At 46.5% G+C, this 13,762-nt stretch overlaps 1 protein-coding gene across 1 annotated transcript in view; it reads left to right on the plus strand.

Moving 5' to 3' along the window:
- The first annotated feature begins 2,279 nt into the window (after positions 1 to 2,279).
- SH3GL3 (SH3 domain containing GRB2 like 3, endophilin A3) overlaps positions 2,280 to 13,762 on the plus strand; it is an 86,220-nt gene continuing 74,737 nt past the window's right edge. Inside the window, exon 1 of the mRNA XM_038767134.1 lies at positions 2,280 to 2,379. Within this exon, the coding sequence (XP_038623062.1) occupies positions 2,335 to 2,379 (45 nt within the window). The 5' untranslated portion in view covers positions 2,280 to 2,334. The remainder of the gene's footprint in view (positions 2,380 to 13,762) is intronic.

Below are 13,762 nucleotides of genomic sequence, written 5' to 3' on the forward strand. Positions count from 1 at the left end.
AAATATATATATATATATATATATATATATATATATATATAGGACAACCTGATCACCTTGTAACCTCTCCAGCGCTTAGAACAGTGCTTCATTCATTCATTCAATCGTATTTATTGAGCGCTTACTGTGTGCAGAGCACTGTACTAAGCGCTTGGGAAGTACAAGTTGATGGAGCGCTTACTGTGTGCAGAACACTGTAGTAAGCGCTTGACGTAGTAAGCGCATAAATACCAACATTATTATTCAATATTCAATCGTATTTATTGAGTGCTTACTGTGTGCAGAGCACTGTACTAAGCGCTTGGGAAGTACAAGTTGATGGAGCGCTTACTGTGTGCAGAACCCTGTAGTAAGCGCTTGACACGTAGTAAGCACATAAATACCAACATAATTAGTCACTATTCAATCACATTTATTGAGCGCTTACTGTGTGCAGAGCACTGTACTAAGCGCTTGGGAAGTACAAGTTGATGGAGCGCTTACTGTATGCAGAACACTGTAGTAAGCACTTGACACATAGTAAGCGCATAACAAATACCAACATTATTATTCAATATTCAATCGTATTTATTGAGCGCTTACTGTGTGCAGAGCACTGTACTAAGCGCTTGGGAAGTACAAGTTGATGGAGCGCTTACTGTGTGCAGAACCCTGTAGTAAGCGCTTGACACGTAGTAAGCACATAAATACCAACATAATTAGTCACTATTCAATCACATTTATTGAGCGCTTACTGTGTGCAGAGCACTGTACTAAGCGCTTGGGAAGTACAAGTTGATGGAGCGCTTACTGTATGCAGAACACTGTAGTAAGCACTTGACACATAGTAAGCGCATAACAAATACCAACATTATTATTCAATATTCAATCGTATTTATTGAGCGCTTACTGTGTGCAGAGCACTGTACTAAGCGCTTGGGAAGTACAAGTTGATGGAGCGCTTACTGTGTGCAGAACCCTGTAGTAAGCGCTTGACACGTAGTAAGCACATAAATACCAACATAATTAGTCACTATTCAATCACATTTATTGAGCGCTTACTGTGTGCAGAGCACTGTACTAAGCGCTTGGGAAGTACAAGTTGATGGAGCGCTTACTGTATGCAGAACACTGTAGTAAGCACTTGACACATAGTAAGCGCATAACAAATACCAACATTATTATTCAATATTCAATCGTATTTATTGAGCGCTTACTGTGTGCAGAGCACTGTACTAAGCGCTTGGGAAGTACAAGTTGATGGAGCGCTTACTGTGTGCAGAACCCTGTAGTAAGCGCTTGACACGTAGTAAGCACATAAATACCAACATAATTAGTCACTATTCAGTCACATTTATTGAGTGCTTACTGTGTGCAGAGCACTGTACTAAGCGCTTGGGAAGTACAAGTTGATGGAGCGCTTACTGTATGCAGAACACTGTAGTAAGCACTTGACACATAGTAAGCGCATAACAAATACCAACATTATTATTCAATATTCAATCGTATTTATTGAGCGCTTACTGTGTGCAGAGCACTGTACTAAGCGCTTGGGAAGTACAAGTTGATGGAGCGCTTACTGTGTGCAGAACACTGTAGTAAGTGCTTGACATATAGTAAGCGCATAACAAATACCAACATTATTAGCCAATATTCAATCGCATTTACTGAGCGCTTACTGTTTGCAGAGCACTGTACTAAGCGCTTGGGAAGTACAAGTTGTTGGAGCGCTTACTGTGTGCTCACTGTAGTAAGCGCTTGACACGTAGTAAGCGCATAACAAATACCAACATTATTAGTCAATATTCAATCGCATTTATTGAGCGCTTACTGTGTGCAGAGCACTGTACTAAGCGCTTGGGAAGTACAAGTTGATGGAGCGCTTACTGTGTGCAGAACACTGTAGTAAGCGCTTAACAAATACCAACATTATTATTATTATTATATATATAAGTGCTGTCAGCGCTCAGTAAATACGATTGAGTGAATGAATGACTGCATGACTGACTGACTTAATGAATGAATGAATGAATGAATGAATGAATGCGCGCCACCCCCCTCACCGCCCCTCCCTCTCCAAACCCCGGCTCGTCTCCAACGCAACAACGCCGCGTGGGCGGCCGCCTCATTTGCATAGAGCCCCGCCGTGGCCAATGGGCTGCCGAGGGGTTGGAACCCGGCGTTCCTATTGGCTGGGAGGCGTCGGGCGCGGGCGCGCGCGTCTGTGAGCGCGCAGGCGGGCCGGGCGCGGGACCGGTGGCAGCTGCCCTCCCGCGCCGGTCCCTGCCCCCCACTTTTTTTGGGGGGCGGTGGGGGGAGGGGCCGGGGTCCTCCCAGCCCCCGGAGCAGCTCAGGATGTCAGTGGCCGGCCTGAAGAAGCAATTCCACAAAGCCAGCCAGGTAGGGTGGGGGGCTTAGGGGGGACCCCCAAATTGGGGTGGAGGGAGGGGGCAAGGGGGACCCCCAAATTGGGGGGGGCGGGGAGAGGGGGCAAGGCCCCAGACTCGGTTTTCCCCACCCCCACCTCATCCGTCTCACCCTCAAAGGGGTCTCTGTTGGTGGAAATAATAATACTGATGGCATTTGTTAAGCTCTTACTAGTCCCACAGCTGGGGACTTGAATAATAATAATATCAATCAATCCATCAATTGTATGTATTGAGCGCTTACTGTGTGCAGGGCACTGTGCTAAGCGCTTGGGAAGTACAAGCTGGCAACATAGAGAGACAGTCCCTACCCAACAGTGGGCTCACAGTCTAGAAGGGGGAGACAGAGAACCAAACCAAGCATACTAACAGAATAAAATAAATAGAATAGATAGGTACAAGTAAAATAAATAGAGTAATAAATATGTACATACATATATACAGGTGCTGTGGGGAAGGGAAGGAGGTAAGGTGCAGGGGATGGAGAGGGGGACGAGGGGGAGAGGAAGGAAGGGGCTCAGTGTGGGAAGGCCTCCTGGAGGAGGTGAGCTCTCAGTAGGGCCTTGAAGGGAGGAAGAGAGCAAGCTTGGCGGATGGGCAGAGGGAGGGCATTCCAGGCCTGGGGGAGGACGTGGGCCAGGGGTTGATGGCGGGACAGGAAGGCTGAGTAGGTGCGAATGAGGTTGTCGTTAAGGTAACTTGGTGCTAACAAGGGCCTTTTTCCCGGGGCGGGGGGAGAGTCAGTCAGGACCGGACCGGGAAGGGGGGTTGGGGGGCACTATAAGGAAGGTCGCTTAAGTGAGGGGGATGGAAGCAGGGGGCGTCTATGGCGGTGCTATAATAATAGCATTTGTTAAGCGCTTACTATGTGCGAAGCACTGTTGTAAGCACCGGGGAAGGATAGACTGTGAGCCCACTGTTGCGTAGGGACTGTCTCTATATGTTGCCAACTTGTACTTCCCAAGCGCTTAGTACAGTGCTCTGCACACAGTAAGCGCTCAATAAATACGATTGATTGATTGATACAAGGTGATCAGGTTGCCCCACGGAGGGCTCACAGGCTTCATCCCCATTCTACAGAGGAGAGAACTGAGGCCCAGAGAAGCGAAGTGACTTGCGCACAGTCACACAGCTGACAATTGGCGAAGCTGGGACTTGAATAGTAATAATAATAATAATTTGGCATTTGTTAAGCGCTTACTATGTGCGAAGCACTGTTCTAAGCGCTGGGGAAGGATACAAGGTGATCAGGTTGCCCCATGGGGGGCTCATAGGCTTCATCCCCATTTTACAGAGGAGGTCACTGAGGCCCAGAGAAGTGAAATAGCTTGCCCAAAGTTGCACAGCTGGGACTTGAATAATAATAATAATAATAATAATGATGATGGCATTTGTTAAGTGCTTAATGTGTGCAAAGCACTATTCTAAGTGCTGGGGAAGGAATCAAGGTGATCAGGTTGCCTCACGTGGGGCTCACAGGCTTCATCCCCATTTTACAGAGGAAGGGAACTAAGGTCCAGAGAAGCGAAGTGACTTGCCCAAAGTCACACAGCTGACAATTGGCAGAGGCGGGATTTGAACCCATGACCTCTGACTCCCAAGCCCATGCTCTTTCCATTGAGCCACGCTGAACCCACGACCTCTGTCTCCCAAGCCCAGGCTCTTTCCATTGAGCCACGCTCCAGTCGCAGATCAATCAATCAATAAGAAGAAGAAGAAGAATCATGGTATTTGTCAGGCACTGTGCTAAGCACTGGGGTGGACACAAGCCTATTGGGTTGGACCCAATCCCCTGTCCCACATGGGGCTCACAGTCTTCATCCCCATTTTGCAAATGAGGGAACTGAGGCCCAGAGAAGTGAATAATAATAATAATAATATTTCCCCAGCACTTAGTACAGGGCTCTACACACAGTAAGTGCTCAATAAATACGATTAAATGAATGATGATATTTGTTAATTATGGTATTTGTTAAGAGCTATGTGGCAAGCACTGTTCTAAGCACTGGGGGAGATACAAGGTAATCAGGTTGTCCCATGTGGGGCTCACAGTCTTAATCCCCCATTTTACAGATGAGAAAACTAAGGCACAAAGAAGCTCAGTGGCTTGCCCAAGGTCACACTGCAGAAAAGTGGCAGAGTTGGGATTAGAACCCACGACCTCTGACTCCCAAGCCCGGGCTCTTGCCACTAGGCCATGCTGTCCTAAGCGCTTGGGAGGGGACAATGCAATAGATTAAACTCTGCTTGACACATAGTAAGCGTGTAACAAATACCATTATTATGACTTAGTGGACATATTCCCTGTCCACAAGGAGCTTAATCAATCAGTCGTATTTATTGAGTGCTTCCTTTCATTGTCATATTTCTTGATCACTGACTGTGTCAGAGCACTGTACTAAGCACTTGGGAGAGTACAGTACAACAATAAATCAAGACATTCCCTGCCCACATCGAGTTTACAGTAAAGAGGGAGAAGTGGGTGAAGTGCCCAAGGTCACACAGTTTACATATGGCGGAGCCAGGATTAGAATCCAGGTCCTTCTGACTCTCAGACCCATGCTATATCCGACAGGCCACGCTTGAAGGCGTATTGTGTGCAGCACTGTACTAAGCGCTTGGGAGGGGACAACGCGATTGACACATTCCCTGTCCACAGGGAGCTTAATCGATCAAATGTATTTATTGAGCTCCTACTGTGTGCAGAACACTGTTGTAAGAGCTTGGAAGAGGACCGTGCAATAGATTTAGTGGACATGTTCTCTGTCCACAAGGAGCTTAATCGATCAGTTGTATCTATTGAACGCTTGTGTGTGGAGCACTGTACTAAGAGCTCAGGAGAGTATAGTATAATAGAGTTGGCAGACACGCTTCCTGCCAGAGGTTGCTTAATTAGTCCATCAATCTTATTTACTGAGCATGTACTGTGGGCGGAGCACTGTGCCAAAAGAGTAGGAGAGTACAGTAACGTTCCCTGCCCACAACAAGCTAACAATCTAGAGGAACACTCTGTTGGCAGTGGCTGAGGGCATCAGTCAGTCGTATTTATCTAGTGCTTCCTGTGTGCAGAGCACTGTAGTAAGCACTACAATACAACAGAATTAGCAGATATGTTCCTTGTCCACAATGGCTTGGGAGTCAGAGGACATGGGTTCTCATCCCGGCTCCTCCACTTGATTTCTGTGTCACCTTAGGCAAATCACTTCGCTTCTCTCGGCCTCCGTGACCTCATCTGGAAAATGGGGTTCAAGCCTGTGAGCCCCACGTGGGACAACCTGATTACCTTGTATCTACCCCAGTGCTTAGAACAGTGCTTAGCGCATGGTAAGCACTTAACCATGCCATAATTATTATTAATAAACTGGGGGTGGGGCGGGTAGCAGGGGTTGGTTGCAAATTGTGTGTTTATGCTCTTGGAGGCTGCGTGTGTGTATGCCGAGAGGTTATGCATATATCCTTTGAGTGTGCCTGTGAATATAAATCGATCAATCGTATTTATTGAGCACTTACTGTGTGCAGAGCACTGTATTAAGGGTTTAGGAGAGTACAAGGCAATAGAATTGGTAAACACATTCCCTGCTCACAACATGCAGAGCACTGTACTAAGCGTTTGGGAGAGTACAAAGCCACAGAATTGGTAGACATATTGCCTCCTCACAGCGAGCCTTCAGTCCAGCCCTTAGAACAGTGTTTTGCACATAGTAAGTACTTAACAAATACCATCATTATTATTATTATTTAGAGTGTATGCCAAGTCAGTGTGCACATGGGTACAGGCTAGTGATGATTCATTTGTGTTTGTGTGTTCAAGGTGTGTGATTGTGCAAGGTGAATGTATGTGCATGATGAGTTTGTGTGTTTTGCAGTCATGCTGGATGTGTAGTGTTCATTCATTCAGTTGTATTTATTTGATGCTTACTGTGTGCAGAGAGCACTGTACCAAGCGCTTGTGAAGGGACAATACAACAATAAAGAGACACATTCCCTGTCCACAAAGAGTAAAATGGGGAGGAAGACAGTGAGCCCCCGGTGAGACAACCTGATCACCTTGTAACCTCCCCAGCGCTTAGAACAGTGCTTTGCGCATAGTAAGCGGTTAATAAATGCCATCATTGTTGTTGTTGTTAAAGAGCTTACAGTCCAGAAAGGGTGAGAGTTTGTATGTTATGGGTGTGTTGTGTTGTGCTGAGCAGCTTCAAAGCAGGACTTTTTGCCTCAGGACAAACTTTCATCTTTCCTCCACCTCAGGAGAAGGAAAGAGAGGAAGTCTGACTTCCTCTTAACAGTTATGACAGAAATTGCATTTCGTGGCACAAGATTTGATCCGGACTGAGCTGAGGGAAAGGTGATGAAATGCTAGACCTCAGAGAGAAGGTCTTGAGGAAATAGGCAGACAGTCGGGGGGTGTTTAAAAGTGACTTTGTATGTGACTCCGAGGGAGAACTGTAGATGGGAGTGAATTCTGACTCCAGTATAAAGTAGAGATGCCCATTAGGTAGAAGTGAAAACTACATTTTTTTTCCCCAATGGTATTTGTTAAACACTTACAATGTGCCAAGCACTTTATTATGTGTTGGGGTAGATACAAGGTAATTGGGTTGGACACAGTCCCTGTCCCACATGGGGCTCACAGTCTTAAACCCCATTTAACAGATGAGGGAACTGAGGCACAGAGAAGTGAAGTGATTTGCCCAGGGAGGCAGAATGGCCTAGTGGATAGAGCACGGGACTGGGAGTCAGAAGGACCTGGGTTCTAATAATAATAATAATAATAATGATGATGGCATTTATTAAGCACTTACTATGCACAAAGCACTGTTCTAAGCACTGGGGAGGTAACAAGGTGATCAGGTTGTCCCACGGGGGGCTCACAGTCTTAATCCCCATTTTACAGATGAGGTACCTGAGGCCCAGAGAAGTGAAGTGACTTGCCCAAAGTCACACAGCTGACAATTGGCAGAGCTGGGATTTGAACCCATGACTTCTGACTCCAAAGTCCAGACTCTTTCCATCCCAGCTCCACCACTTATCTGCTGTATGATCTTAGGCAAATCACATCACTTCTCTGGGCCTCAGTGACCTCATCTGTAAAATGGGGATTAAGACTCTGAGCTCCGTGTGGGACAGGATCTCTGTCCAACCTGATTAGTATGTACCCCAGTGTTTAGTACGGTTAACTGTTTACCAAATACCGTATTAAAAATGGTATTTTTTTATGGTATTAAGTGCTTACTATGGATTAAACACTGTTCTAAATTCTGGGGTAGGTAGAAATTAATTAGGTCGGTCACAGTCCCTGTCCCACGTGGGGCTCATAGTCTAAGAAGGAGGGAGAACAGGAGAACTGAGGCAGAGAAAAGTAAAATGACTTGCCCAAGGTGACACAGCAGACAAGTGGTGGAGCCAGGATTAGAACCCAGGTCCTTCTGACTTCCAGGCCCGGGCTCTATCCATTAGGCAACGCTGCTTCTCTATGCTTTGCCCACCGGTTTGGGATACTCAGAGCACCTACTCATGTTTCAAAATTCGTAGTTGTTTGTGTCACCATCTACGGTTGTGTGTAGGGTTGTGTTTGCCCCTGCGTCGCAAAACCCAGCCCAAACTAAGCGGGCGTGTACCAGATCTCTGAGATTCAGGTAGTGAGGCCCTCGACATTCAGTTTCTCTGGTAAAGAGAAAAATAATAATTTTTCACAGAGTTGCAGTTACTGCATCTCTCCCTCTCTCTCCCTAAATTCATCCTAAATCCAATCATGTCACTAACAAAATATAGAGCCCGGGCCTAGGAGTCAGAGGACCTGGGTTCTGATCCTGGCTCTGCCACTTGTCTTCTGTGAGATCTTGGGCAACTCACTTCACTTCTCTGGGCTTCAGCTACCTCACTAAATGGGGATAAAGGCCGTGAGACCCATGTGGGACATGGACTCTGGTCTGATTATCTTGTACGTCCCCCAGTGCTTAGTACAGTGCAGTACATAGTAAGCGCTTAATGAATACCACTTTAAAAAAAAAACCCAAAAAACAAGAAAACCAAAGCTGAATTCAATTTCATAGCTTTTCCAGCTCCTCGGACAAATAATGGTTCTCCACCACTTCAAAACCTTATCGAAGGCACATCTCCTCCAAGAAGCCTTCCCTGACCAAGTCCTCCTCTCCTCTTCTCCCACTCCCTTCTTCGTTGCTCTTACTTGTTCCTTCATTCGTCCTCCCCCCCCCACAGAACATGTATATATTTGTATACAAATATATGCCTATATCTGTATAAATATCTGTAATTTATTTATATTAACATCTGGGTAGGGACCGTCTTTATATGTTGCCAACTTGTAATAATAATAATAATAATGATGATGACATTTATTAAGCACTTACTATGTGCAAAACACTGTTCTAAGCACTGGGGAGGTTACAAGGTGATCAGGTTTTCCCACGGGGGGTTTACAGTCTTAATCCCCATTTTACAGATGAGGGAACTGAGGCCCAGAGAAGTTAAATGACTTGCCCAAAGTCACACAGCTGACAATTGGCAGAGCCGGGATTTGAACGCATGACCTCTGACTCCCAAGCACCTGGTACAGTGCTCTGCACACAGTAAACACTCAGTAAATATGATTGAATGAATGAATGTCTCCCCTCTAGACTGTGAGCTCGTTGTGGACAGGAATGTGTATGTTGTTATACTGTACTCTCCCAAGCGTTTTGCACACAGTAATCACTCAATAAATTCGATTGAATGAATGAAGGAGCTCAGTACGGGACTGTTAGTCTGTAAACCATGAGCTTCCAACAAAATGATTCATTCATTCAATCAATCGTATTTATTGAGCGCTTACAGTGTGCAGAGCACTGTACTAAGCACTTGGAAAGTAAAATTCAGCAAAAAAGAGAGACAATCCCTCCCACATCGGGCTTATAGTCTAGAAGGGGGGAGACAGACATCAAAACAAGTAAACAGGAATCAATATAAATAAATAGAATTATAGCTATGTACACATCAAAACAAGTAAACAGGCATCAATATAAATAAATAGAATTGAATTGGAAGTGTGTGAGGGCAGGACCATTCATTAGCCCCGAGGATCCTGTCAAACGGTCTTAAAAAAGGGGGTGATGTAGCAAAATGCCCTAGGGAACTTGATGCAACAATTCCAGTGGTCATCATCACTCCAAATTCTTTAGACCTCCCTGTTCATTCGTACAATTTGGCAACAGATAGAGACAGCCCCTACCCAACAACGAGCTCACAGTCTAGATGGGGGAGACAGACAACAAAACAAAACAAGCAGACAGGTGACAATACCATCAGAATAGATAAATAGAATTATAGATATATATACACGTCAATAAAATTGATAGATATGTTCAAATATACACAAGTGCTGTGGGGAGGGGAAGTGGGTAGGGCAGAGAGGGAGTGGGGGCAATGTGGGGGGAGGAGGAGCAGAGGAAAAGGGCGGGACTCAGTCTGGGAAGGCTTCCAGGAGGAGGCAAGCTCTCAGTAGGGCTTTGAAGTGGGGAAGAAAGCTAGTTTGGCGGATGTGTGGAGGGAGGGCATTCCAGGCCAGGGGTAGGACGTGGGCCAGGGATCAACTGTGGGACAGGCCAGAATGAGGCCCAGTGAGAAGGTTAGGGGCAGAGGAGCAGAGGGTGCGGGCTGGGCTGGAGAAGGAGAGAAGGGAGGTGAGGTAGGAGGGGGCAAGGTGATGGACAGCATTAAAGCCAGTAGTGAGGAGTTTTTGATACGTAGGTTGATAGGCAAACACTGGAGATTTTTGAGGAGAGGAGTGACATGCCCAAAGTGTTTCTGTACAAAGATAATTCGGGCAGCAGAGTGAAGTATAGACTGAAGCGGGGAGAGACAGGAGGATGGGAGAATAGCAGGGAACCAGAGTTGGGGCTGAAATTCATTTTTATGTCTTCTTCCCCACTGGACTGTAAGCTGTTAAAATGGAAGAGATCGTGTCTGTTGTATTGTCCTCTCCCAAGTGCTTAGTCCAGTGCTCTGCACCCAATAAGTGCTCAATAAATTGATCGATTGATTGCCATTTGGCTCCCTAGGATCTGGGACTGCTTTCTCTGAGGATCACGAATGAACTGGTCCTTCAAGCAGCAGGGTCTAGTGGTTAGAGCACCTGTCTGAGAGTCAGAAGGACCTGGGTTCTAATCCCGGCTCCTCCACTCGTCGGCTGGGTGACCTTGGGCCAAGTCGCTTTGCTTCTCTGGGCCTCAGTTTCCTCATCTGGAATTAAGACTGTGAGCCCTATGTGGAACAGGGACTGTGTCCAACCCGATTATCTTGTGTCTATCCCAGTGCTTAGAACAGTGCCTGGCACATTGTAAGTGCTTAACACATACCACAGTTATTATTATTATTCTTTTTGTGATTAATAAATTTAGCTGATTCTTTTCCATCCTATTCCATCTTGACGTTTTCAAATGGCATTTAAGTGCTTACATTGTGCAAGGCACTGTGTCCCGCTCCTTCAAACAGATCTCTCGACTGCTGTTGACACTATAGATCACAACCTTCATCACAACCTAGGTAGCTTTGATTTTACTGACACAGTTCTCTCCTGGTTCTTGTCCCACATTCGGTGGGTAATTTTTTTTTTTTTAACGGTATTCGTTAAATGCTTACTATGTGTCAAACGCTGTACTAAGCTCTGGGGTAGATACAAGATAATCAGGTTGGACACAATTCATGTCTCCCATGGAGTTCGCAGTATTAATCCCCATTTTACAGACGAGGCAACTGAGGCACTGAGAAGTTCAATGACTCGTCCAAGGTTACGTGGCAGAGCTGGGATTAGAACCCAGGTCCTTCTGACTCCCTGGCCTGTGCCCTATCCAATCAATCATATTTATTGGGTGCTTACTGTATGCCTGACCTATCGAATCAATCGATCATATTTATTGAGTGCTTACCATGTGCAGGTCACTGTACTAAGCTCTTGGGGAGTACAACTCAACAATATGACAGGCACATCCGCTACGCCACGACGCTGGGTCATTGCAGGTCTCCAGAGAGTATCCCACGACTCATGGGTTAAACCAGCCCCAAAGGCCATTTGGTTGGTTGGCCATCCAGTTTGGGCTTGTTTTGTGAAATTCACTGGCCAGGATCATCAGAGCAGAAGGCAAAAACACTTTTTCCAACAGTTGGAAAGTCGTGGGAACAAGATAGCGCAGCTATGGCTCCAGAAATCCAACGTGAATTCAGACGGACAGTTGCAGTGCCATGCCCGTTTCCTGAATGGGAATTTGTGGGTTGTCTTGAAAGCTCACAAATAGTACAAATAAAAGTGTTCATTCCCTGTGATCTTTGCGACAGAACATTACATCTTGCTGAAAGCCCGTCTACAATTAACCTTTGAACTTGGAGCTGTTACTCTTTATTAATACTCCTTTTAGGACATTAAGAGTTGACCAGATATGTTAGATAGACAGTATTGGAATTTGGACTCTTTTCCACATCCACAAGATCTCTCACTTCCCCGTTTTGTCAATCAATCAGTCAATCAGTCAATTGTATTTATTGTGCACTTTCTATGTGCAGAGCACCGTACTAAGCACTTGGGAGAGTACATTCATTCAATCATAGCTATTGAACACTTACTGTATGCAGAGCACTGTACTAAGTGCGTGGGAGAGTATGATATAACAATAAACAGACACATTCCTTGCCCACAGTGAGCTTACAGTCTAGGGGAGACAGACATTAACATAACAAAATAAATTACAGATGTGAACATAAGTGTTGTGGGTCTGGGTTGGGGGGACGAACAAAGGGAGCAACTCGGTGATGCAGAAGGGAGCTGGAGAAGAGGAAAAGGGGGACTTAGTCAAGGAAGGCCTCTTGGAGGAGATGTACCTTCAGTAAGGCTTTGAAGAGGGGACAAATAACTATCTGTCATATTTGAGGAGGGAGGGCATCCCAGACCAGAGGCAGGATGTGGGCAAGAGGTCAACGGCAAGATAGACGAGATTGAGGCAGAGTGAGAAGGTTGGCATTAGAGATGAAGTGTGTAGAAGGAGAAAAGCGAGGTGAGGTAGGAAGGGGCAAGATGGTGGACTGCTTTATAGTCAGTAGTGAAGAGTTTGTTTTTGTTGTAGAGGTGGATGGGCAACCACTGGATTTTTTTGAGGAGTGGGGAGACAGGTCCAGCCTTGGTCCGCAACCTTCAAATGAAACGGCGTCAGTTGATCTCAGTCTCAGTCTCAATTCATTCTCAGTCTCCATTGCGGGCTCCTCCTCCCCCTCCCATCCACTTACTGTATCCTCCTCAAGGGTCAGTTCTTGGTCCCCTTCTGTTCTCTACCTACACTCACTCCCTTGGTGAACTCTTTTGCTCCCACGGCTTCAACTATCATCTCTAAGCTGATGACATCGAAATCTACATCTCTGCCCCTGCTCTCTCTCCCTCCCTCCAGGCTCGCATCTCCTCCTGCCTTCAGGACATCTTCTGGATGTCTGCCCACTATCTAAAACTCAATATGTCCAAGACTGAACTCCTTATCTTCCCTCCCAAACCCTGCCCTCTCCCTGACTTTCCCGTCACTGTAGACAGCACTACCATCCTTCCCGTCTCACAAGCCCACAACCTTGGTGTCATCCTCGACTCTGCTCTCTTGTTCACCCCTCACATCCAATCCGTCACCAAAACCTGCCGGTCTCACTTCCGCAACATCACCAAGATCCGCCCTTTCCCCTCCATCCAAACCGCTACCTTGCTGGTTCAATCTCTCATCCTATCCCAACTGGATTACTGCATCAGCCTCCTCTCTGATCTCCCATCATCCTGTCTCTCCCCACTTCAGTCTATACTTCACGCTGTTGCCCGGATCATCTCTGGGCAGAAACACTCTGGGCATGTTACTCCCCTCCTCAAAAATCCCCAGTGGCTACCAGTCAACCTATGCATCTAGCAAAAACTCCTCACTCTCAGCTTCAAGGCTCTCCATCCCCTCGCCCCCTCCTACCTCACCTCCCTTCTCTCCTTCTACAGCCTAGCCAGCACCCTCCGCTCCTGTGCCACTAACCTCCTCACTGTGCCTCGTTCTCACCCGTCCCGCTGTCGACCCCCGGCCCACGTCCGTCCCCTGGCCTGGAATGCCCTCCCTCCGCACATCCGCCAAGCTAGCTCTCTTCCTCCCTCCAAAGCCCTACTGAGAGCTCACCTCCTCCAGGAGGCCTACCCAGACTGAGCCCCCTTTTTCTTCTCCTCCTCCCCATCCCCCCGCACCCTACCTCCTTCCCCTCCCCACAGCACCTGTATATATGTTTGTACAGATTTATTACTCTATTTCACTTGTACATATTTACTATTCTATTTATGTTGTTAGTGATGTGCATCTAGC

The sequence above is a fragment of the Tachyglossus aculeatus genome, chromosome 26 (assembly GCF_015852505.1).
Source record: "Tachyglossus aculeatus isolate mTacAcu1 chromosome 26, mTacAcu1.pri, whole genome shotgun sequence".
In the NCBI taxonomy this organism is placed as follows: Eukaryota; Metazoa; Chordata; class Mammalia; order Monotremata; family Tachyglossidae; genus Tachyglossus; species Tachyglossus aculeatus.